Below are 27147 nucleotides of genomic sequence, written 5' to 3'. Positions count from 1 at the left end.
AGCCTAGATCAGAAACAGTGGCTTAATCCTGACTTGTGTGAGCTTTTACAGATTTTAAAGAAACCACATCTCCACGTTGGGACCTAACCAGAGACTACCGGTTTGTTTAAAAGTGGAAAGAGATGCTTCCAATTTCCTCTGGAGCATATGAGAAGAAGGGAGAGGAGGAGGGAGCATGCAAGCTTGAGACTTGCCATGGCTTATTTACAAAGCGGGGAATCTACATTTTCCATAACATCTGAAACAGCTGTATGTGGAGGCAAAGCGGTGAAGATTGTGGATATATGAAGTTTCCTCACATCAAGTTCGGCTATGGACTGTTTATCCCAGCACTGACTGGTGGCAGCTCCAAAGGTTTCAGGAATAGCATCTCTCCAAAAGATAGGCTTGAAAAACAGCTATTTGAGCCTATGGCCCATAGTTAAATGACTAAAAGACCGATTGTAGATGCTGCGCTGCTTAAGTCTGTTAACCTTTAATAACTACCCTGTTATTTCCAAAGGGAATGTAGAATTTAAATTCCCCTTGATGCCTGGCTGTAGCCAGCGCCTCATCCTAGGGAATCATTTCCCCTTTTAAGGATTTCAAGCTCTACAGCAGAGAAGTTATCTCCTTCCAAAGCTGCATGACTGTGTATGCTCGCCACTCATGACTGCTGTAGGAATTCATGTCCATTTTTGCCTAGAGAAGCAGATCGAAGTCTCACAGTGTAAGAGGGAGATAGCCACTGTAGTAAATCAAATTAAACTTGCGAATGAGGTGAGAGAATTTGTCTCTGATGTAAAAGCTGATATATTCCATAGGTGAAAGGCACAGTAACCATGTTTACCTAAATAGAACCTGAAGGGAAGGCTGAGGGGTTTTCCCAACGTCTTTGAAAACCAGTGAAGCATGTTGAGCAGTGAAATGAATAAATAAAACACACACAAGGCTAGTGGCAATGTTTGCTTAACCAAGCTGAAATGCCAAGCTTAAACTGGAAGACTAGAGAGGGCTTCCTTAAACTTTTTGGGCAAAGCTCAGGTCTGCCAATGTTCATCACCATGGTTACACTTAAAGCAGCAATTACTTGTTGGATGTCTCTGGCCATAAAGGAAAAAAAGTGTGTCTACACAGTGCTGACTCAGACACCCCTTGCCCTCACTGCCATCATGCACTACCCATTTGTAAGGATGTGGATCCACTCAGTGGTGGTAACCTTTACACTGTTACCCTACAGAGGAAGCAACTTCTGCTACACCATGGCAGATGTAAGAATGAACACAGACCTGAACTAAAGTGACCGAATTTACTAAATCTGAGGTTGAATCTCCTTCCCGGTGTCATCCGAATTATGTTGGTGGATAATGCATTACAATGGTTTGTATCCAAGGAAGTCGTCCCATTTGCACAAGGACTTCTGCATGTGTAATGGAATCAATAAAGCAATCATTTTATTTGTCCCCTTCCTCTCTTCCACTACGCACTTCCCAAATCTGTTCTGGAGATTCCTCCAACCCTCTGGAGCACATTTGGGGGAGCACGCATGGGGAGAGGAAGGAAGAGGAAGTTCCACTGTGCAAGCAGATATCCTTGCATGAATGGGATGACTTCTTTAGACACAACATTACATCTTGAAGTAGTGGGCACAGATTTTATTACCATTAATTAATTATTACTGAAACTCTACCCAAGTCAAGCGCTTTTCAGTCATTACTGGGTTGAAGAGTCAACACAGGTATAGCGTTGTCTTCAAGGAAACACCAATTTACCAGCTTCTTTGCATAATGAGGATGAACTGCAGTGGGGAGCTTTTTGTGCCCAAAGCTGCTCCCCATGTGATTGAGACTTCTAGAAAATCAGAGTTTTCAACTGCATAGGGAGCCTCCATGGACACCAATGCTCCTGATTGCAGAAGTTAATCCTCATTGTGTCAAAATAATTTGTGTGACCTCATGGGCATTAACCCCAATACATGTGCACTCCCTCTTCATCACAGTACTGCTTGGGTTGAGTTTACTCCATTTGGAGGTAGTTTCCTTGATTCATGAGTGTCTTAAATTGTACCCTTTCACCCTTCCCTTTCTCTCTCTTTTCTTTGACAGAGAGAGCGATTGAGAAATATTGAACGAATCTGCTTTCTTTTGCGAAAGGTAGGAATTAACCCACGTCGGCTGTGGGCTTTGGGCTGTTCAAAGGGATCTGAGCCATCGTATCGGTGTTGCTAGAAATAGCACTGGACCTTTCCTAAGGTTCTTCCTCCAGCAAGGAGGCGATAACGGCAGAATGGAAATTGAAACTGATGTGACCTTTGAAGGAAGGAAGGAAGCTAATTAGGAGGGACTTCCAATCAGTCAATAATATTCTAAAAAGAAATGAACTTTTCAGAACATCATTGGCTTCACTTTATTAGCCTCATTTTTTTTTAAGGAAGCAGATGACTTTAGGAGGCATCATTTGGAACCTGACATACAACCTTAAATCTTTGTTCCTACGCTTTTTTCTATAACTATGCAACAATAATCTGATAAATGGCATACCTTTTATTGTGAGCCTTTTATTATGAGTTTCAAACATTTGAAAGGGAAAACTGAGCACTTCTTTTAAGGGTCTTGGAAAGGCATTTGCTGCTTTCTCTTTACGTAACTTTTTGAGCAATAAACGATCTTCTGTTAATTCTCTAGTGAGGTTACCTGCACAGTGGCTCTCACAGCAACCCCACACCTTGAGTGCTTTGGAAAACAACAGTCTCACACTGGTGTTCCCGACAGCAAACTCATTACAAGTGGATATCCTATATATGCGATTGCTCACCTTTAAACACCTTAAATCATGTCTGGAATTGGCTGGCTCAGTCAGGTCCTTAAATGTGCATGACGTCGACATATTATTCACTTGCTCCTGGAAACACTGCAGCTGTTCTACTTGTGTTCTTTGTTTTTGAGGGAAGGACAATAGCTCACCATAGAAGCACTGAGTTGGAAGAGACCCTGAGGATCATATATCCCAACTCCCTGCAATACAGGAGTCTTTTTCCCAACGTAGGGGTCAAACCCATGACCCTGAGGTTGATTCTCATGCTTACCAACCAAGCTATCCCAGCTCACTGATGGGAGCACTTGGAACGAAGCTTTGCATTCAAAAGGCCCCAGGGCGAATCCCTGTTGTTTCTGGGTATGGCTAGAAAAGAGGCCTATCTGAAGCCCTGGAGAAACACTGTTAATCTATATAGGCAGTGCTGAGCTTGATGGATCAGTGATCTGTCTGAGTATAAGGCAGCTTCCTATCTTCTCTTTGCTCCGAGATACTAACACTACTGCTGTCCTGGAAATAGTTTCATTGTGTTACTTGCTAAGTCAGCATCCTTCTAGTTTCCAAGTCGTGCCCCAGTTTTTGTAATGTAAAGCAACAGACAGTGGTAATTTTATTAATATATGTGTGTTGCCTGGAGATGTCTTGCCCACACTGGTATTTAATTTTTATTGAGCCTAAGCATCCTTGCTAACAGCAGAAGCAGTACCTTTCCGTTAATTACATCCTCCACATATCGCACACCCTAGGGAACAGGTTACTTTTCATACTCTTAAATTGTTTGTTAATACAGTCCCCTTTTCCAGAGGTCTTCGGGGAAATGCTGCTTTTAATTGGGATATGTGCTGTAGGGAAAAAGAAAAACAAGATAATTCAACAGAAAGGCAGTACTCACGGCAGACAACTGCTTACAGTAGCTTTCTCTGGATAGCAATTCTGGGGTATTCAAGGTTAGCGGCAGAGCTTTGGGGAGCAATTAGAACACTAAACTAGTTTATGAATAAAGTAAAATGTTGGGGAAGATGGATGCAATTGTTAAGGCACACTTCAGGTATGCAGCCTCATTATTATATTGCTTTGTGTGGCCTTGGATAGTGCAGTGTGTTGTGTGCATTTTCTGCTTCCTAAAGCGTTCTCCTGAATAACTCACTTGAATGAAAAACAAAATCTGTTAGGCTCTTTTCTTTTTTCATTTTTTTTAAAGAGTTGGGCTAATGAAAGATTTCACCTTAAGGTCTTTTTGTGAAAATGATTGGTTCAAACCATGACAATTTTTAAAGTTTGTGGGACTATTACTGTTGGTTTTGGTACAACTGGGCTCCATGATTAGAGCACAAACCACCTTAGGGTAGAACATCATCCAGTTGTTGGGCAGGAGCCATCAGCTGAAGACCAATGTTCTATACAGCAACTACTGTATAACCTTTTACCCAGCTGTTTAAGGCTCTTCCTTCTATATTAAAAATCTAGCATCTTTGTCTGAAAGTGTATTAGTGATTTATTTAAACAGTTATAGGACCAATCTACATTACATACTTAGAAAATGCATGCAGAAAATTGTTATGGCAGTCCTTATTAGTTTGGTATACAAATTTTCTGTGATGAGAGACCCCTAAATGTACACTGCCCTGTTACTGGTTACTAGTAGGGATGAGGGGGAGAAAACAATTTAAGTTTGTATTTAAAGGCAAATTCACACTTATTAAAACAATATTCAACCTGAAATAAAGCTATCCTTCGAAATTTACGGTTATCTGAATTTTGCAAGGCTGTTCTCTGGTCAAGTAATGTATTCAAAAATGTGTACATTAAAGTGCGCATATAAATGCATATATTTGTGAAAATAACATACACAAATGTATTGTGTTAAGGGAAACTGCATTTAAAATATTGTATAGTTGGAGAAATTCACATGAAAATGCTGATGAATATTCATGAGAACTTAAAAACAACCCCAAAAAATAATGGAAAACTGGAAAATTAGAAACTGGGAGAAACTGTATTTGACATATTCGCCCATTCCTAGCGACTAGCAGGATGGCTATATGCAGCTTGTCACTTGCTAAAAATCAGCAAAGGGAGAAGGTTGTTGCCTTCATGTCTTGCTTGTGGGCTTCCCAGAGGAATCTTCTTGGCTTCTGGGGTCAACAGAATGCTGGACTAGATGGGCCTTTGCTTTTACGTTCTTAGAAAATGAGCAGGTGAGCTGGTCTTAAAGCCACAAATAGAATTTATAGTCCTTCCTTGATTACCTCTGTAAATCATTGTTGATTTACCTCTGTAAATCATTGTTGTTGCTGCTGACTTACTTAGGTCAACCTGCTTCTTAATTTAGAAAGGGCTGAATTGTAAAACGTCACTGACTAGTCACATTGGATGGCAAGAACTCCCGCATAACTGACTGTACTGTTGATGCTTACTTGGAGGCCAAGGTTCCCCATGCTCTTTATGTGTGTGGTTAGATGGGACTAGCAATGTAAGGACCCCTCCAGGTGTCTTTTGTATTGCACATTTGTTGTATTGCACATTTATTGTGGTTTGTTCTTATGGGGCAATCACAGGCAATCCCACTTTCAATACTCTTTGTGCCTGCAAAAGTTTCCAATCAGTGCATATCCTGTAACTTCCTGCTGAAATGCCACAACTTTTCATATCACAAATATTTGGGGTGTGTGTGTCCTCCTTTTGTTGTTCTATTGCCCTTCAGATAGCAATGATGAGGTAGCTTCAGGGGACGCATTGCAGAACAACTAATGAAACTGAATAAAGACACCTTTACTGCACTAATGAGTCAGTAACAGGTTTCAGGATATACCTGCAGTTATAATACCAGTCTGGAAGGGTCCTAATACTCAGTATTCTTACTCAGAAGTAATTCCTCCAGACTTCAGAGAGTTCTACTTCTGTGTAACTATATTTATTCAAAAGTGCACCCAGTCCTATTTGAAAGCCTCTGGGTTCGCAATATGTTTAGAAATACACTGAAAATACCATAAATTTAAAAATAATTGGGCAGGAAACTGATCTGCTTAATCTCAAAGACAAAGGCTTTGTCCCACCCTCTGCACAGGCTTTTGGGGGAAGGAGGGGAGGGAAACATCCATTGGACAAGCTTGCCTTCTACTCACACAATATTGGATATGATCCTGTGCTTTTGACAAATGCTCCTGTGCTTTCATATGAGGAATGGTGGATTGAGTTGCATATATTTAGCCTGGATAAGAGGAGACGGAGAGGAGTTATGATAGCCGTCTTCCAATATCTAAAGGGCTGTCACATGGAAGATGGAGCAAGCTTGTTTTCTCCTGCTTTGGAACGTAGGACTCGAACCAATGGCTTCAAGTTGCAGGAAAAGAGATTCCAACCAAACATCAGGAAGAACTTTCTGACAGTAAGAGCAGTTCAACAGTGGAACGGTTTCTCTCAGGTGGTTGTGGACTCTCCTTCCTTGGAGGTTTTTAAGCAGAAGTTGAATGACCATCTGTCATGGATGCTTCAGCTGAGATTCACGCATTGCAGGGGTTTGGACTAGATGACCCCCATGGTCCCTCCCAACTCTCCCTATTCTGTGATTCTATGTGGAACAAGTTTTCCTTGTGCTCCCAGTTTCACTCTTATACCTGCCCTTATCAGCTAGTAGAAATGAAGCTATTTGAAGTCCTGGCAGTAGGAAGATGCATTCTGGCAATTTTACTGAACAGAGTGCAGGAGATATTCTTAGGTTTGATGAATTACCCCATGACAAAAAACATAATGAGAACAGAAAATGGCCCACCATGGGTCCCCTCCATTGACAGTGATTGTAACAGAGATGGAGTGAGTGCACTTTGCCTGCAACCATTAGAGTCCAAAGATGGCTGCCTTGTTAGCGGCTTTTCACTCCCTGCAATCTTTCTTACAGCGGATAATGCTTTCCCCATTCAGACCTCCTCTATATCATGACACTGCCGAGTCTGACTCATTGGATGGGCCACAGGAAACCTGTAGAAGGCTCCTCCAACAGTGTGATTAGTAGCAAAACCCACGTCAAGAGGCAACAGAGATGAATTGTGAAGACTTACTAGCACTTGTAAAAATAAAAAAAAGCAACCCTTTGCTGCGGTTCTTCAGGCAATCGTTCAATTCATATTTTAATAGCTTAAATGTCCTATGAGACAATGGCACAGATAGCATGGCCTGGCAAACTCTGCTTGAGACAAAGTGAGAGCTATATTTAGGGTTTCTATTTAAGCCACTTGCTGTGCTGCTAACCATGCAAGACTTGTAAATAGTTCTATTTTTTATATATATAAAAAAAGGAAGTTCATGGGCAGTTAAAAAGAAACAAACCACCTTGATTCTGTATGTTTTATATTTTTGATTAGAACAAGAAAACTAAAAGAGGCAGTTGCCCCCACATTGTATTATCAGTTGCAATAAACTAAAGTAAAACTGTAAGGATGATAATAAGTTCACACATATAAAATAGAGATGGATTCCTGGAGAATACTAGAAATTAATATTCCTTTTACTCAGTTACAATACCACCTGTCTTCCATCATGGAACCTGAGGCAGCAGGTATGTGGTTCCCAGGTGGTTCCCATCCAGGCACTGACCAGACCTTGACCTGCTTAGCTGCATCATGCGTCCAGGCTGCCAGTATGACAGTAATATTTGTCAGGTGGTGCAGGATTTGACTAGATGCCATCTGCATTTGCCAGAAAGGGATACCAAGCAGTAAAGATACCAAGCTTGTGGTGTGGTCAGGTTCTTAGAAATCCTAGCTGCATGAATTAGTTGTCCTAATCCTATGGTACCTTGTGTTCATGATGGATGGAGGGTTACACTTTCCAGTATGCAGCAATTTCCACTCTGGTGGCTGAGAGGAAACTGGAGAACAGGTACTCCTAAAGCACATTTGTTGATCTTCAGTGGAAATGTTTGATACGCTTTAAAAACTAATTTAAAACGTAATGCCGGTAAAGCATCTTACGTTTCTTTCACAGCAATTTTACAAAATAATAATTAAGAAGGGTTAAACTGTAAATTGTAATATAATATATGGATATTATAACAGAAACAATATAAGGATATATTATACTGATGTTCATTATAAAGGAAATAAATGTACATGTAAGAGCTCTGCCAATGATATAAATATCAATGTAATTTTTACCCATACTGTGGGCTCATGGTTGACTTGCTCCAGGCAAACCACAAGCTATAACCAAGATTTGTTTGCAGCTTGTGGTTTGTCTGGAAGAAACAAACCATGAACCTGGGTTCAGAAAATACACTAAGCCACACAGCAGTAGGAACAAAGTGGCTGCAATGTCTTCTTCGGGATCCTGTGCTTACATGCTCCAGCTAATCCATGGTTTGGTTTAGCATAATGTGCAAACTGACTAGTTGTAAGAAATTTGCTCTAGTCTCCCAGCAACTACTTGAATATCCCAGAATAGACAGACTGGTGGTGAAAGCACTACAGCACTGCAAATAACTCATCTTTTGCCCCACCCCTCCAGGTGCTAAATGAAATATGAAAATAGAGCATATCCCTGGAGTGTTGCTGTTCCAGGTGTGAGACCTGAATCCTGACAGCAAGTCTCTTAATGATGGCCCAGATAATATCCCTTGTTTTCTTCCTGTATTGTGAGTTCATATTTTGCTGTTTGGGTCTGTTTGCCCTAGAAATAACTTGAGAACATATTGCAAGCTATAGGAAGATAAGCAGACAGTTTTTTAAGTGTTGGAAAGGTGTGCTTTTCTTTAAAAAAAACTGCTCTGGGAAAAACACAACAGTTCAGCTATAAGCAAAAGAACCAGAATATTTCTGCTTAGTTTCACTTCAGTTTTCTTCTTGGTTACACATTTAAAGAGTGTGTGAATGGTGTTCAATTTATGGTGCTTTCTTAAACTTTGAAATTATTATTATTATCTGTATACTTTCCTATAGCCGCAGGTCTCAGGGTGCTTCACAACATAATAGCATATCACAGTGTAATAACACAAAGAGCATATTGCTCTTTGCCTTCATCATCTTGTAATAAGAAGCAAATTGCCTCTGAATATGGAGGCTCCATATTCTTGTTGGCAGACCTATCCTGGGCTAATGGCTCTCACAACAGACATATCAATAAGACATTCAGACTCTGATGAGAAGGGGGAAATATCAGATTTTCATGGTAATATAGCATAGATAAAGAATGTTTGAGTACCTGTCCCATATGGGGTGCTTTTTGATGAACTAGAAACATCTAAGGATACTGCCTTTACCCACTTACCAAGGAGTAAGCCCTATTGGACTCAATGGAAGTTACTTTTGAGTAGACATGCATACAGCTGCTTGTAAATCAATTAAAAATTGCTTTCAAGCTCATCTTGAGGGCCATGAGGGCTAGCAACCTACTTCTCTTAAAATGAAAAACGAGATTCCCGGAAAACTTAAGTTCTGTGAGTTTTGCTCTTTACTGTACTGGTCTAGAACATGTACTGTCCTGGCTGTAAGCAAAAATGTAATCCAATAAACGGGAACAATTATAGCAAGCTGAAGCATCTTGCCTCCATTACAGTGCAACCCTATCCAAGCCTACTCAAAAGTAAGCCCCAATGATTTCATTGGGAATGACTCTCAGGTTAGTGTGCATAGATTTGTAGCCTTAGTCAGAAAGAGATGAGCTTGAATTTTTACCAAGAAGGCAGAATGAAGTCTTGTTGCTTATTGAGAAAGTTGGACTAGATGCCCCTTGAGACACTTCCAGATTGCCTGTGATTCTGGGTGAACTCTGAACTCAAGTCCTGAAGACAAGTTCTATTAAGGCATTGTTTCTGTTCCTAACATTTTTATCACTGAGAACAAAAATTCTATTTGGGCTAAAAATACACTGAGTACAAAACTTCTAGCTGGTTCATGGAAATCCTTTCCCCTTTATTCTTTCATGAATCATTTATTTTTGGACTATTTCTGTAAAGTGTCCCTCACTTGTCAGAGGAGAAATGGAGCAATTTGCTGTTTATGTAAACTCCAGAGCTGTTGCAAGGTTGCACGAGTCACTGAAAAGAGGTGTTCTCTCTCTTCCTGCCCCTGTGATATGGATGAGGCCCAGAGGGCACCAACCTTTTCTGCAGTGGCTCTCCACTCATGGAATGCTCTTGCCAGAGAAACTCACCTGGCTCCTTCGTTACATATCTTTAGGTGCCAGGCAAAAACATTCCTTTTCTTCCAGGCCTTTGGATAATCTATGGCCTTTTAAACTGCGGACGGGGCGGACGGGAAGGTGTTGTCTTTGTCTGTTACGATGGCATGTATTCTTGTGTTTTTATATTGTAAACTGCCCTGTGATCTTTGGATGAAGGGTGGTATAACAACAACAACAACAACAACAACAAAAACAACAACAACAACAATAATAATAATGGTGGCAGACAGAGAGGCAGAGGGGAATAAAGTGCTTTTGAAAGGTTTTGGAGAAATCAGCTTACATAGGGTTCTTCCATATCATTTCCCTTGCAACCAGGTTGCTTTCTCGTGTCCAAAAATTAATCTCATTGCCAGCAGAAAGTGTTTACAGTTGTACCTTGGTTCTTGAACGCCTTGTGATTCAAACATTTTGGCTCCCAAAGGCTGCAAACCCCGAAGTGAGTGTTCCAGTTTGCGAACGTTTTTTGGAAGTCAAACTTCTTGACACGGCTTCTGATTGAGTGCAGGAAGCTCCTGCAGCCAATCGGAAGCCACGCCTCGGTTTTTTAACGTTTTCGGAAGTCGAACGGACTTCTGGAACGGATTCCGTTTGAGAACCAAGGTACGACTGTACTTCACAATGTATGAATCAAGGTTCCTTTTGCCTTGAGTATATCTCTTGTGAAACAACAACAAGCATCACCTTGGAGAAGACTTGGTGCTTCTCTGCACCTTTTCCAACAGGGAGTGGGCAGTGTGGTGCAATAGAGCAAGTGATAGACTAAGGCAGGTGGGGAACACTGGCCCTGGGGGCTGAATGTGGCCCTCAAAGTCCCTCCATTAAGCCATTGACAGTCACCTGAGGCTACACCCACTACCAGTCCTGTTTCACCCCCTCCTTGAGTATTTTTGCCTGGCTAGAATGTGTTTTTGATCTCCAATGTATGCCTCCTGCTTGCCTAGATGGAGGAAACAGAGGAATGTTTGAGTGTGTGTAGAAACTAGTGTACTGTACATAGCTAACATTACATGCATTGCTCTAAACCAGTGGTTTTCAGCCAGTGTGCCATGGCACCCTGGGGTGCCTTGAATGATGGTCAGGGGTGCTGTGAGCAACACCGGCCTCTCTCCCTTTTTCCTTCCCTCCCTCCTCTGATGCCCTCTCACGTCTCTGCCTCCCAATGGTTTACATGGCTGTTTGTTGCAGCAGCTCTGGCTACAAGCTCCCCATGCGAATGGTGCCTCTGGAGCTGGCCAGGGGGTGCTTCCCAGGCCCCTGTAGGGCAGTGTGAGGAGGCACCTCTCTTTGGGGCGAGGGGCGCAGCTCAGAGACCAGGGGGAGCAGCAGTGGCTGCCCAGAGGACACCCAAGGAGAGGGGAGAGGAGAGGATGCAGAGGGAACACTCCACAAGGGAGGGTGTTTGAAAAGGGGTGAGGGGCTGCCGGCTCTGCAGGCAAGGGGTGACATAACTGGGCTTCTGAGCCCCATGGTGGTGGTGCAGAAAGAATGTAGTTGGTCACTGTTATGTACTGAAGTTGTCACCCTGGGCCAGCAGGGGAATACTGTAGATAGTTTTCACTCAGGTCCACATATGCAAATAAGGAATTGGAAGTGACGTTCAGTGATTGGATAGTTACAGAAAGTTGTTACTGTTGCGTTGTAGGGGAGCTCTATATAAGCAGGCTGTCTGAACCCTTCAGTTGAGTTCAGTTCTGGCTTGTGAATAAACAAGAGCTGTCTAAAGAATCGCTGTGTCATCTGATATGTTCACCCACAACTTAACAGTCACGGGAGCCATGGACTCAAAAGATTGAAAACCTCTGCTCTAAACACTTTTGCCTCTGGCCTCACCCACCATTGCAATGTGGCCATTAAAAGGTTACCTAGAAGAGAAGGAGGCCCTCAAACGTACCTTGAATTTGGTAAGGAGAGTTGCCCCCTCTCAATTAGAAATGGCAAAATAATATACTGTATAATAATTTCCAACAAGTTGGTTAGAGGTTGTTGAGAGCCTATGGTACTTTCTGACAAGAGATAGCGAGAAGGTGCTAGCGATTTCCTGCGAAGTGGTAATTTGTGATAGTTCTTTACTGGCAAAAATGTAATTGTACCCTATGCTGTTGTGGAGAGAAAATGCAATAATGATGGGAATTGTTTCTTTTCAAATAATTTGACTGATTCTCTGTACAACTAAAGAGATAAATAACGTAATTACTTGTAAATTACATGCATTAGAAAAGTTAACCTAGCTTGTGGCTCATTAAAAAAAGTATTAAAGACATATTTCAGGGAAGTTTGGTGCAATCATCATCACTATTATCTAGTTTTATAGCACTTACTTGGCAGTTGTGTGTCCTTGTGAACCTAGTTTGGTCCGAAGTTCATGCAAAGATGTCACAATCTGCAAACTTTAGTTCTTAGCATCACATCAAAGAGATGGGTCTCAAACAGATCACTTTCAACAGGGAAATAGGCATTAATTAAAGCTAAGCTTAGTGGTAACTCTTTTGCTGCCTTGCAAGGAATTATGATGTGACTACTCAGATGGAATGGATTTCAGATGTGGAACTGAAAATCCATCCTTTTTGTCTGTTCTGGACACTTAATATCTCCATATTTTAAGAATATATTTTGAGGTGGTCCAGCAAGCTAGGAGCACCATAGAGAGAATGGGAGCAGCAGAGATGGAAGTTCTGAGATATCTGTGAAGGACAGAGAACAGCTGTGAAGTGTGTATGTGGGGGGTAGAATGGAGAATATGAGTACAGAAAGACTTTGGTATGGAGCAGGCATCCCCAAACTCGCCCTCCAACTGTTTTGGGACTACAGTTCCCACCATCCCTGACCACTGGTCCTGTTAGCTAGGAATGATGGGAGTTGTTGTCCCAAAACAGCTGGAGGTCCGAGTTTGGGGATGCCTGGTATGGAGGAATATAAAGTAGAGGAAGGTATCTGAAAGGTGGGGGTGCAGGGAGATCTGTCTGGTAAATAAACAGACAAATTGGAATAGCAGTAGAGGTGGTGCTGATAGGTCAGTGCTACTGAAAGAGAAGAGGGAATGAGAAATAGGGCTGCAGTGCAAAATTGTTGAATGGTTTCTTTAAATGTAAAGGTTCATCACTGTTCCACCCGATGTGTATGTCTTTAAGGGGCCAGAGCAAGGGCCAGAGCAAAATAACGAGACCCAGCTTTACAGCTGTGAAACATAGCAGGTGCTGCTGAGTTGTACTGATTAAGCTGTGTTGGCAATTGGGTGTAGTATATAAGGAGCAGCACCTAGCTCTCCCATTACCCTGGGGGATGGGTTGGTGGTTGGGTCTGGTTTGTTGTTGATGTATTTAGTGTAAAAGGAGTTTTTGTTTTTCTTATTCAAACCTTGTTTAAGTTATTTTTGAGTCCCTTTTTAATGCATGGTCTCCCCAGCAAGCTCTCTGCGCTACTAAACTGCAAATAGCCAACAGCTGTATGGAAAGAAAGGGTAACATAGGATTGCTGATATGTGTTCATGCAAATAGAGAAGGCAGAGGGAGAGAAAAGTGTGAGAGATAACCAGGAGAATTCAGAGGGGTATATAGTCGGGCAGAAAGGGAAGGGAAGGGTGGGTGGAGTGGGGTAGAGCTGACAATTCACTCCCTCAACACCCTCATTGTTGCCACTTACCTTGGTGGCGCAGGGTAGCAGCCAGGTCAGCGCCATGTGCATTCCTTCCAATGCATCCTCACAGCTGCAACCTTACTACCAACCTGCTCTGCCCTATCCAGGTAAGCTATAGTAATGCAGGTATCAGGAGGGCAGCTCTGTTGCTCTACCCTACTATACCAGCCATTATAGAGCTAGAGCTGTAGCTAGAGCTATCGAGCTATAGATATATTTGCTTGTCTATTCAGAAGTAAATCCCATTGAGTTTAGTGGGTCACACTCAGTTAAATACTTAACTGAAATATAGCTGTATGCTGTGCTGTAATACTGAAGTTCTTCTTTGTGGCTGTGATTCATCAAAGCAATAGCGTTTTTTTATGCATGTAGCCAAGACCATCCCAAAGGTCTGTGGCATGGATAGCAGTGGTTTGAAAACCTATATAAAATAAACAAAACAAATGCAAAATATTCCAATTCCCATTCAGCTTAGGCTCCCAAAAGCACCTCTCACAAAAAAATTACACCGCTTCTAAAAATGCTTAGGTTTGGCTTTGGCAAATCTCTTTTAAAATTTCTGTGTGGCAGACACCGAGTACCCCCCCCCCCGGTACCAATACTAGTTGAATGCAATGCCTGGGTACAATTTTAAATAAGTGCACTTCGTTGATTTTAAAGGTTACTTAGGGACCTTAGTGGGAAGCCTTTCTTAACTATATAGCAGTTAATAAACTTCATGGATAAAAGTCAGGTTCCATGCCTTAAATTCTGTCTGAAAAACAAATCAGTGCTGATGATGGAGTACTAGTGCAATATGTTTCCAGGAACTAATCCCCTATTCAGTAGGTAGTTAATACATTTTTGTACCACACATAGAGTATTTAACTGGAATAATCCATTTTGAAAAAAGGGTCCAGTGGAACTTGGATCTGTTATCTTGAAACTGCTGCCAAGAATTGTCTGTGAAAGCCATGTGTTCTTTTAAGCATGCCCACCATATATGGGGAAAGGGCCCTCTTTTCTTCAATGGATATCCCATCTCTTAACACTGATATACCGGTAGGTGAAGATGGTCCACATTTGTTTTTTAGTCTCTTTTTGCTGTGGTGGTTGTAGGTTTGTTTTAATGGTGCACATGCAATGTTCCCAAGCATTTTAAGGTCTACAACATAAGAAGGGAGCTGCCACCATGTGCATCCCAGCTGGGTGCTTATTCCAATTCAGTGCACACATTTTTAAAGTGCTGCTACTTGCTCGTATCATCCGGTTTCTTTTGCTTCCCCTTGCTTGCTCTAAACCTATCCTGCTTGTGGTCTATAGCTTGCAATTAGCACCACTTAATAGCTGTTAAATAGGGTAATTGGCTGTTATCCTCACAGAGGTGTTCCTTTAGCAGCTGATATTTCTCAATGAGCCCCAGCTAACAGTCGTTCAGCTCTAAGAGGAAACCCAAAGTGAAATTCAATTATTTCCTTGCTCTGAAAATCATGGTTCCTTCCTGTCCTGTAAGGATTTTTCATGGGCTGGGGGATAAAATTTCACATTATCTGTTTTAGTAAGCAATGTAGAACAAATCACAGCAGATCACAGATTTCCACAGGGATATTTTGTAGACATTTTCACTTTCCAGAAAGAGATGATGAAGACTTAAAATGTCGTTCACTAATTGGCTTGTCCTCCTGCAGTGTTACCATATGTGAGTAGAAAGAGTTGAAATGCCAACTAAAAAAATAGCTGAGGAAATTGATGGTCCATGGATGGTCTGAGGGAGGTTATTACTCATTTTCTGCTGACTCTAAAGATGGCATTCACATGCCTTCTTCAAGATTGGTTCAAGAAGCGGGTCTGAGCCTTATTGGGAAAGCTGGGTTTCATTCTCTTGGGATCTCATGATGGTAATGATGGTAAAGAAGCTGGATTTATTTGCCACCATCACTGCTATATGTTAGGTATGATTGTGTGTTCTTACCTGGGTTCAGTCATACTCAGTACCAGATATGTGCCACTTGTGCTCCACTACTGACTCAGGCATTGGCAAACTCAGCCCTCCAGATGTTTTGGGACTACAACTCCCATCATCCCTGACTACTGGTCCTGTTAGCTAGGGATGCTGGGAGTTGTAGTCCCAAAACATCTGGAGGGCCGAGTTTGCCCATGCCTGGTCTGACCTATATAATTGTTCAGAGCTCACCTGGGAACCAATCCTAAACTCAGTTCTCCACAGTTCTGCAAAAAGTTGTGATTTGCTCAGTGGCAAACACCAGATCATTGCTATGATGTGCCACATGTGTTGGACCCTGAGGTACTGCGTATATAATCCTGAGCTTGACCAGATAAAGTGGTTCAGTGTAGATACTAAGTCATCCAACACCACTGTGTGTGGCTTCTTCAAGACCACCTCTGCCAGCTCAGGTAGGAATGTTGTTGCGCACCCTAACACAAACCTGTACTTGTTTGAATGCCCACACCATACCTCAGATTTTCTGGCTTGGAGTGACATACACTTACTTACTTACTTACTTACTTACTTAAAAAAATCCCTGCTCTTTCGTGCAGATCTGGTTTATCAGAAAACTTACATTCTAAAAATTATCTTTTAGAAAAAAAGCTATGCACACAGCTGAACAAATACCTGTGTGTATGCTCACAACAGACCTCAGGTTTTTGGAATATATGGTGAGTGGGGAGGTACTAATTAAGGGAAGGGATGCTGTAGTCTAAACCACTAAGCCTCTTGGGCTTGCCAATCAGAAGGTTGGGCGGATTGAATTTGCTCTGTCCCAGCCCCTGCCAACCTAGCAGTTTGAAAGCATGCCAGTGCAAGTAGATAAATAGGTACTGTTGTGGTGGGAAGGTAAATAGTGTTTCCGTGCACTCTGGTTTCTGTCACGGTGTTCCGTTGCCTTGAGTATATCCCTTGTGAAACAACAACAGGCATCACCTTAGAGAAGACTTGGTGCTTCTCTGCACCTTTTCCAACAGGGAGTGGACAGTGTGGTATAATAGAGCAAGTGATAGGCAGGTGGGGAACACTGGCCCTGGGGGCTGAATGTGGCCTTCAGAGTCCTCCATTAAGCCATTGACAATCACTGGTTTCTGTCAGTGTTCCATTGCACCGGAAGCGGTTTAGTCCTGCTGACCACATGACCCGGAAAGCTGTCTGTGGACAAACGCCGGCTCCCGTGGCCTGAAAGTGAGATGAGCGCCGCAACCCTGTAGTCACCTTTGACTGAACTTAACCATCCAGGGATCCTTTACTAATTGAGGAGAGGGAACAACAACATCCAGTGTGAAAATATCCCACTAACATCACCCACTAGCATGGATAAGAAATGTGGAAGTGTATGGACACAGCCCTAGGCTTTGTTTGGTATAAATTTTCTTTGAAAGAACTTGCTTTGTAGGTACTATTAACACTGCTGCGTCTGCCACCATTATGATCACATTGTGTCTATTTTCTTTTCGTTGAGAGCATCTTCAGTGTGTTAAATCTTTCACAGATGATAAATCATGGCAGTTTCACAGTACAGGGTCCAGGCACTGGTAATAACTTATCACCACTGAACTTTCCTTTTCCTTTATTGCATAGTTACAACCTTCTCAGCAAGAAAGATTAATTGTGGTCACAGATAAAAAGCGTTTAAATGGTGGGCATCTATCAAATGAAGTAACCCAACATTTAAAGGTATTAGCAGTGATTGCAATAGATTTCAACAGATGGACTCCCCCACCCTTAAGACATCCTATTAAGTTGTATTTAACATTCTATTTTACTCATTGCGAACTCTTCAGAAAATGGCAGGGTGGAAATAAAATCATGGTATCAAAGAACACTATACTACAAGATAATAAAAACAGTCATTTGGAGAGAGTATTTGACATTGTGGGATATTAGATCCATGCCTCTTTAAACCACTTCCATGGGCTGATATGCTGTAGGCATGATAATAGTAAAAGATGACCCTTTGAGGAAGAAAAGAGAATTTGAAAAGTTATTTCATTAGAGGCCATTTCAAAAGCTTTCTAGCTAGATTACATAAAATTGTATCATTTTGTACACTGCTCAGTTTTATTTGTGAGAAAGGCAACCCCCTATTTACGTTGAGGTTGCGTTGCAAGGCACTGCGTGTTTAAGTGAAATTGTTTCTATTTGAAACACAATTTTAAAAGCCTGTGAACATCCAGTTCTGCCTCACCGCATCCCACCCGTTTTGGTGCTGATTTTGTGACTTCCAGGTTCAGCATGTGATGCCCATGTGTGAGGTGCACATACTGAACCCACATAAATGGGTTTTTCCCTGTATATAGGTTTGCTTTCGTCTGGCTTTTTTTGGTCTGATGTTTTCAAGTCACTTCTGGGTTTGGCGCTTTGTGCGATCGGGCATCAATCGGACACGTGTCAATTGGTTTTTGCCTGTATAATGTTTGAATTAGCTCTTAGAGGCAGGCTTCAGAGGTCTCTGAGAGAAAGAGGCGTCTGAAGATTAACTTTTAAAAATGCTCTTTAACGCCCTCACCATTTGTCTGATGTGTGGAATATACTACTGGAAGGCCACTTGTGACAGACTGTAGGATTTGCTACACACAACACTTCCATGTGAGACTAAGTCAGGTCATACATTGTTTATCCAAACATTAATGGTTGGCCAGCAGCCCAGGTTCCCTCATGCTAAGTGCTTGTGTCTCAGACATAAACTAATGCTGTGCGCACTGCAATGTATGGAAATCTATCTTGATATGACTGGGTAAGGGATCAGGCCCTGTCAGGCCTGAGCTCTAGGCAGTGGTCTGAACTGAACCACGAGCCAAGAATTGCACCAGGAGATCAGAGTCAAGAGACACAGCCAGCAGCTGAGACCAGTGTGTAAACTGGGACCAAAAGACAAACCAGGAAGGATTAAAGATCCAATCAGTAACTTTCCTGTTTGTCTACTCCACTACTGTTTTGTTTACCATGTTCCCCTATCTCTCCTATCTAGTGAAACTAATAAGGTAACCTTGCCGATTTTCACCAATGTCTGGTCCCTAGTATCTGGTGAAAACTGATAAAGTCAGGGGAAGTCATTGACCTTTTCTTCAGCATTTCCCCTACTCTGCTTCTTCGAAAGGGCCTGAATAGTTGCACCAGCACAAGTATAGATAGTAATACTTGAATTTAACACAACAGTGAAACTAATGAGGCATCAATAGAACGGACAAGTTTTTTTTCTAATTTCACAGAGTTAAGAGAGGGTTGACAGTGAGGGAAATAGCAGATGAGAGCAGCTTGGAAAAGGAGAGGAAACTGGGTAACATGCAACACATGTTAATTGTGGCCATACACACTACAGCAGCACAAATGGATGCCTTCATCTGCTCCAGCTGCAACAAAACATGTCTCTCCTGCGTGGGCAACTGCCCAACAATTTGTCTTCACCCCCAAAGGTACACTCTTCCATTGCCTTTTTAGACAGACAGATGCCATCAACATACACACAGAGAATGAATGAATGTGTGCATACAGAGAAAATTTTAAATGTGAAAAAATGCTTACAACACAGGCAGGTTGGAGTGCAATTGCAAATTCACTTTTACTATCCATTACTACAATTGCCCAATAGTTGATTTCTGTCTTTCATAGGCAACATGGGAAGAGGATATGGAACACATTCTGCTTCAAATCTATTCCTTAGGCTCTGATACAGACTTCCCACCCTATATCTATTCTGTCTGTGGGCTAAATACTTTTTCTGTCTACAGTGGTACCTCGGGTGAAGTACTTAATTCGTTCCTGAGGTTCGTACTTAACCTGAAACTGTTCTTAACCTGAAGCACCACTTTAGCTAATGAGGCCTCCTGCTGCTGCCACGCCACCGGAGCACAATTTCTGTTCTCATCCTGAAGCAAAGTTCTTAACCTGAAGCACTATTTCTGGGTTAGCAGAGTCTGTAACCTGAAGCGTATGTAACCTGAGGTACCACTGTATAGGCTAAATACTTAGTACTGAATTTTAAGTCCCTCTGATAGTCTTTTTATTGCTAAAGGCTGTGGTATAAATGCCTCAAGTAAATAAATGCAAAGTTGGCATACCATGTACATTATGCTAGAATTTTGCAACTATATTATAGATACCAGTTCTGCTTTGGAATTTTGTTAAGGTCTCAAAAAGTATTACTTTTTATTGAGAAAAGGAGTAATATTTAATTTCTGCCTTCTCCAGATATTCACCTCATTCTTGTACAGGAGACTGTAAATGGTGAAAACTTCCTAATTATTCATTCTCAAGCACATGCACACACCAATGACTTGTCAGTCTCCCACACAAAGCACAGCAGATAATCTTGGATTTCCCCCCCAGGTACTTTTCAAATGGCTAAATAACTTCTTAGTTACAAGTAGAGGAAGGCGTAGGCTGGTTCCATGAATTCTCTTGCTCCGGATCCCAAGAATCATTGTCTTTCATCACCCAAATAGGCCTTGGCAGATGGTGTAGCAGAGTGTGAGATTTGTAGGTGTGGCTCATTTTCTGGCAAGGTGGTTTAAACAACAACAACTTAGAGTTATTATATCCAACAACTGAACAATCCTTTCTGTTTTCTTTTCCCTATCCCCAGCTAGTATTGCCAGAATATTCAATCCATAGCCTTTTCTGTATAATGTTTCTGTGTGCTCAAGAATGGCTGACCCTTGGCTTGAACATTCCTCTGCTTTTCTATCACTTCTGGAGGTAAGTCATATTCCTGTTTGGAAGTTCATTGTTTCCCTTGCTGCATCTGTCACTTCCAGAGAAGCTTAGATAGGCTAGTTTTAGCCTTTTGGTTTAGTAATCCAGGAGGCTTTAAGGCAGACTGGATTCTCCCAATATTTCCCCTTTTTCTCTCCTTTAGAACAATAATTACACAAACAGTCTTGTAAAAGGTAAAAATTTGCCCACTCGGAGTACTTGTTGAAGAGTAACAGATACAGCAGCTTTGTTCAGGCAGACTTAAAATGGTAGTTCAATTACAAAGACATACTTAAGTCTAGCTTAAAATGGAGTTTGAGCTTGGAGCTCAGACTTAGGAGATGTTCTACATTGGGGTAGGCAACCTAAGGCCCCGGGGCCAGATGCAGCCCAATTGCCTTCTCAATCCAGCCCGCGGACGGTCCTGGAATCAGCGTGTTTTTACGTGAGTAGAATGTGTCCTTTTATTTAAAATGCATCTCTGGGTTATTTGTGGGGCTTGGGAATTCGTTCATCCCCCCCCCCCAAAAAAAATATAGTCCGGCCCACCACATGGTCTGAGGGACGGTGGACTGGCCCATGGCTGAAAAAGGTTGCTGACCCCTGTTCTACATTGTTGGCAGAGCAGAAAGAGGAAGAGAGCGTGGCCTGGCAGGCAGGATAGCTACGCCCTTCCCGTGTCTCTCACAGAGTCCTCTCTAGCAAACTTCAGGAAAACTCTGTCAGCTTCAGCTCCTATCATGTGCCTATCTAGCAAAACATGAATTGTTGGCTTGACTGCCTTTTAAATATCCCACAGCCCCTAGCTTCTCATGACAAATGGCTTGTGTATAGGCTTTTCCTTCACCAGATGTTTCTTTTTCTTTTTCAGGTATTTCCACTGTCCAGCAGACAGTACGGAACTAGCATATGACCCTCCTGCAGTAATGAATGCAGACACCTTGATCTACTGCCAAAGAGAGGCCTGGTGTAAACTAGCTTTCTATCTCCTCTCGTTCTTCTACTATCTTTACTGGTAAGCTTGGTCTCACTCCCCTCAAGGAGACTGGTAAAGACCTTAGAGGAAACGTGGGCAAATCTTGGTGCTCCAGAGGTTGTTTGAGTACAGCTCTCATTGGCCATCCTGGAGGCCCACATCCCTGTCTTAGAGGGTGGATCTGGGGGGGGGGCACTGATTTCCCCACACCTGCTTTAGAGGGTAGAGCGATTGTGGGTGGACAGAGGCTAGGGAAGATCTGTAGTTATTGCAGCTAAGAACAACACTTAACAAAGAACAGGCAGGGTAATATTGTTTGCTGAGGCTTTCAGATTCTTTGTGCAAACCTCTGATACTCTATTAAGGTGTAGCGCAACAATAAATGAGTAATTATTTTGTGTAGCAGTCTATGCATTTTAACATTTTCTTCCTTCCCTGGTACATCTTGTACCAATTTCTGCTCCTATTTTTGAGTCATCGCAGAGTGACACGCACAGAGTTCTGTAAAACCACTGGGCACACCCAAGTGACCATAATGGAAGGAAGCTAGCAATTTTCAGGGTGTGTTTGTAAGCGAGGGATTTCCAGTACTTTGATCGATATATATATATATATAGAGAGAGAGAGAGAGAGAGAGAGAGAGAGAGAGAGAGAGAGACTGATGGTATGCTTCAGAATGAGAGATTCCCCCCCCCCAGCCGCAGATATGAGCTAATGAAAGACCATTAGAACATGTGTTGCATTAAAGCTCCTTCTCTGAGGCAGCAGTGACCTTGATTTGCCCAAATGTACAACTTCCTAGCCAATTATTAATGAAGGTATTAGTTCATTTTCTTGGGCACATTTAGGATCTGGCCAATGAAGCTTCAAAGTGCCATAAAGGAGGTAGAGCAGTGTTTCTGAGGCTGCATACACACTCCCATTTAATCTGCATCCACCACTGGTTAGAGAAATGTTTTGTTGTTTAGTTGTGTCCGACTCTTCTTGGACCAGAGCACGCCAGGCACTCCTGTCTTCCACTGCCTCCCGCTGTTTGATCAAACTCATTCTAGGAAATGTTGTACACATGGCCTTAGCCACAATCTATATCTATCCTGTATCTGCCCTGCTTGCTTCTTATGAAATACTGCATTTTGATGCATTTTCCCTCACCCAACTAGCTCTGATCCAAATTGAGAAAAATAATAACCTAGTTACAGTTTAAGATGGCAATGTGTACACAGCCTAAGAAGCTGCTTTTGCCCCTTAATCCATTGCACTGCCGCAGCCCTACCTTAGTTGTGTGCCACCAGACTTAACACACTTCTTTTGTGAGCTGTTAATACATCAGGATGTGTGCTCATGCTTCATTACCTGGAGAAAGCTACCATGTATAAAAGCAGCAAAACACTTTTCTGGCAACAATACCTTTTATAGATTATATAATCTGCCATTAACCTCCGCAGACTGTTTATAAGTAAAATCAATTTGGAAAGAGTACAGTGAATAAAGTAAACTGCTGACTGCTCTGAAATGGGGACATAGGAGGGTGTTTGGCAATGCAAGGAGGACCGAATTCAAGGAACAGGAAGTGGAATGGCAGAACACTGCCCAGATTGCTAATAGATTGAGAGAAGAACCATGTTACCTGTCAGTGAGGCTGAACCAGAGGTGATGGCAACAGATCCATGTGTTCTAAACATGTATCTCCTCCAAGCATATAGAAAATAGAGAGCACAATCAGTTTTTAAACAGCAGGAGGAGTGAATGGTTGCAGAGCACAGGTTCCTTCCCTCCCCTGCCACACAATAAGTTATTTTCCACCTCAACCAGGCTGGTGTCCCTTTTGATGCTAAGACCAGACCCATCTCCTACTGAAACGTTCCTCTTTGGACATGTCTGAAGGTACGTGATTTAGCAATCTTGTGAAGCAACTTGGGTCTGGGTTTGGTCAGTTGGGACGCCACCTCAGAACACGATGTATGTTGTCCTGAGCTCCAACTGTGATGTTTTAATATAAAATAGGGTTTTATAAAGTATAAAAACAAAAAACTGCACACAGAGGTCTGCTCATGTCTAATTTGGCTGCTGCTGGAGCATATCAGTGTGTTTCCTTAGAAGTGTTCTACAAAGCAATAGTCTTTAATTAGGTGTGAGTCTGTGTGTATTTAAAAGGACTCCACTGTTTAGCTATGACCAGAATTACATTATTTATGGCTCTTTTCCAAAGAAAAAAACCCCTCTCATTAATCTTCATTTTTCTTGCATCGCAAGGAAAAGGGCGGGGGAGGGGGAAAGCAGCAACATTTAAATAGAAATCCTTCCTGTACTTCAGGGAATTGCCGGCAGAAATTTCAAAGATCAAACACACTATTGCAAAAGGTTTCTTCTTAGTATCAGACAAAGCAGAATTTCAGGCATGTCTTGGAAATCACTGGGGAAACAGTAAAAATAAAAATATCCTGCATGTTTTCCCATTCTCCTTGTAAATCCATCATAATTTGGATATAATATGGAGTTGCCAAAAAGGAGCAGGTTTCACATACAGAGCAAGGAAGGAAATGGGACTCCAGAGTCAGCATAAGGGGAAAGGGTTAGGAAGCTAAACGAGGTGCTGCAGTATTCAAAGGGATCTTTTCATACTGTACCTTTTCTCTTTATATACAGCATGATCTACTCTTTAGTGACTTCCTAATTCAAAGAAGGCGTTAAAGACTGAAAACTACAAAGGGTAGAGATTAAAGACAAGCTGGTCTGCAGTCATATGAAGCACCACAAAGAAATGGAAGCTTTGAACCCAACCACCATACTGGATGTAAAAATGGGGGAAATCATTAGAAGAAGTTGAAAAATTTGAAAGTAATAGATGGCTGAACAAACTGCTTCTCCTGCTTACCATTCTGTGTTTTACATCCTTTGGGATTTCCAATTCCCCAGCATGAACAAAACAAATATGACTATTGAATATAGTTTCATCTGCATGTGATGGGAGCAAAAGATTCTGTCATAGTACTTTATCATAGAACTGCAACTCCCAAAAGGAGGAAGATTTGTTCCTTACCCCTTTTTCCACAGAGGGGCTTATAAAGCAAGATGGCTGCCTACAAAAACTGACCAAGAAGATTGCTGTGAAGTTTTGATGTGTGATTCTCTGCTCCCAGAGTATAATCAGTTGCTGGACACAAGCTGGGAAATACCTGGCTAAATTGCTCTTTGCAATTCACATGGCTGAAGAAGAAAAGATGCATCTTGTCAATTAGAACACATTGGCAGAAACATGTTCAAATTATGCACCCAGCCATTCTCACTTAAAGGCTTTTCTTGTGGTTGATCCTCCAGTGATTTATAGTAGCATGCCCAAGCAATGCTGAACCAATTCAGACACAGTAAAGTCAATAGTACTAGTCCGTTTTTTATGATGACACAATTATGTCAAGCGTCCTATATAGTATAATATTTCCTCTACTGGAGGAAAAATACTAATAACACACAAAGGAATGGTGTGGCAGAATGTTCTGCAATACAGACTGCAAAAGGACCACATTACTTTAGTCTGCAGTCTTGTCATGTGGTTTTAGGTGTATGGTGCAACAGAACCTGAAGTTAATGGGACTATTCACCCCCCACAAGCATATTGAATAGATGTTGTAGAGCATAGTAATAAATGGTGATTATTATTAATTTTTGTATACAAGGTTTCTAATTTCATCTGAGATATCGTGCTAATTTGGTTGGCCAATATGGGCTGTATGTGTCTGCTGTATGTCTGCTACATACACACATTTCTTATATATATATTATTTATTTAACAAAATTTGTAGACTGCTTAATCGCTAAAACCTCTATGCACACATATTTTTTATGTGTCTCCAGGAGTGTAGACTTCATTCTATTGTCTTTAAAGTTGTAATCCCTAACACTTTACTAGGGAGTAAATCCCACTGAACTCAGTGGAACTTACTTCTAATATGCTTAAGGGTGCTCTGTATGCAATAGATTTTAAATTTGTACTTCAGTTTTTTGAACTACAATTCTCTGGCATAAAATATAATCTAATTTGTTACCCAAGATGTGCACCCTTACATTAAAAAATATACAATTAAGGTGGGTCAGTAAAAGGGGCAACTTCTTCAGTCTTCTGCCTTGCACTGTTGCTGTGGCCAGTATTGCCAAGCTAAAAATCTCAACAGGATGCTACTGCCTGCCCTGAAAGGAAGGTAAATAACCTGGTGGTGGAAGTCGCTCTTTTCCCATGATTTCAATGAAGAGGAGATAGACTAACAGCACAGTCCTATGCATGTTTATTCAGAAGTATGCCCCAGTGAGTTCAGTTGGTCTTACTCAGGTAAGTAGGTATATGGTCGCAGCCTAAGGGTTTCAGATGAGTGTTTATTGTGGGATCAATACTTCTCATGCATGCAGGTTTTATGCAGCATCCATATAACTGTGTTAGTATGAACCCCACCCCCCCGTTTAATGTAGATTTCTAGGAGAAATTTGATTAAATGACCCATTTGTGGTATCTTAAAGGTCTGTTTGCAATATTAAGCCTTTACCTGGAACTACCATAAATCTGCAATACTGTGCACGCTTACTTGGGAGTGAATGTCACAACCCCAAAATAGACATGCATAGGATTATGCTGTACAGCTAAATGTGAATGGTGAGCCAACTCCCATTGGATCAGGTAGAAATTGGAAAGCCGTTCCATTGACCTCCATGAGGTGGTAGCAATAGAAACTTAGCTCACTCAGAATATTTTGCTTTGGTTAAAGATAAAAAGCAATTGATTCAACGCCAGTACATATTATTGGCTTGAAAATCTGGAATGTTGGTGCAGCCACCATACGTCTCCCCCCCCCCCCCTTAGGTCCTTCCACATGGCAAGTCTGCTGTATGCAACCATCACCCAGTTGTCTAAAATTTCATCTTTCTGTCATAAATCATTGCAAAGTTGAGTTAGCAGTATGACAACAATTGCCTTGGTAAGGTAGCTTCTCCAGTAAGTTTATTAAACAAGGCAATAATCAGAATCTTCTTTTGGGGGCTGCTTGAAGTAAAATAATAACAATCTTTTCTTAAAATACATTTTGTTGTTGTGAATGATACACATATTCTGAATGGGTAGCTCTTTCTGTGAATGGCTGGATCAGTAGCTGAATAGTGCCTCACAAAATGCCACACACACCTTCGAATAAACCCCACAGAATTAAACAGGACTTACTTCTGAGTAGATATGCATAAAATTGCACTGTTGGGCTGCAGTCTTGTACCCATGACCCTGGAAGTAAACCCTGCTGAACTCAGTGGGCCTTACTTCTGAGCAGATACATATAGGATTGCACTGTTAGTGTATCCATCTCGTTTGGAGGGAAGGTGGGGAACAGGTTATGCCTGGCTGAAAATAAGGGTGGGACCCAGGTGTGATTTCTAGCCTGGGTCATGCACTTCCTATTTTTATGTTAATAAAAAAATAAATGATTGTGAGCTGCTTCTAATCTGCATTTTCTTGCAGGTGCAAGTCCACTGAGGTGCTACACTGAGCAAATTTCCAAAGAGCTTGGATTAATGACTATGTACTCACATTATGACTGAAATAGCAAACCGCCTTGGCCTTGCACATCAGCTTTCATACATTTCTTTAGTTGCAAGGCTGGAAGCAGCCCCTCCAATGGAATGCTGTTCCCCACTCTTCTAGCCTTACTCTGTACTTCATTTAGTCACAGTAATTGCACTGATCATGAATAAAATGTCATTGTTCTGACTGGTTTGATTCCCAATATGCCAAATTGATGCAGGAAATAGAATCCTTTCCCTGCTAACAATTAGCTGCGTTTACTGTAAAACTTTTTGAGTGGCTTCCTGCTGCACAATGAGTAATAGACAAGTGTGAAAAGTATGT

At 41.7% G+C, this 27147-nt stretch overlaps 1 protein-coding gene across 2 annotated transcripts in view; it reads left to right on the top strand.

The window, feature by feature from the left end:
- CNIH3 (cornichon family AMPA receptor auxiliary protein 3) overlaps positions 1-26045 on the top strand; it is a 68228-nt gene extending 42183 nt beyond the window's left edge. Inside the window, exons 3-7 of one of the 2 annotated variants that reach the window (XM_081000329.1) lie at positions 2085-2132; positions 20181-20293; positions 21162-21305; positions 23079-23150; positions 23913-26045. In XM_081000329.1, the coding sequence (XP_080856455.1) occupies positions 2085-2132; positions 20181-20293; positions 21162-21305; positions 23079-23148 (375 nt within the window). In that variant the 3' untranslated portion in view covers positions 23149-23150; positions 23913-26045. The remainder of the gene's footprint in view (positions 1-2084; positions 2133-20180; positions 20294-21161; positions 21306-23078; positions 23151-23912) is intronic. The other variant, XM_081000330.1, reaches the window with a different exon arrangement.
- The last annotated feature ends 1102 nt before the right edge of the window (positions 26046-27147 follow it).

The sequence above is a fragment of the Podarcis pityusensis genome (genome assembly GCF_964106645.2).
Source record: "Podarcis pityusensis genome assembly, chromosome: 3".
NCBI lineage: Eukaryota > Metazoa > Chordata > Lepidosauria > Squamata > Lacertidae > Podarcis > Podarcis pityusensis.
The sequence above is the reverse complement of the archived record's forward strand: the minus strand, read 5'-3'. Positions and strand labels throughout refer to the sequence as shown.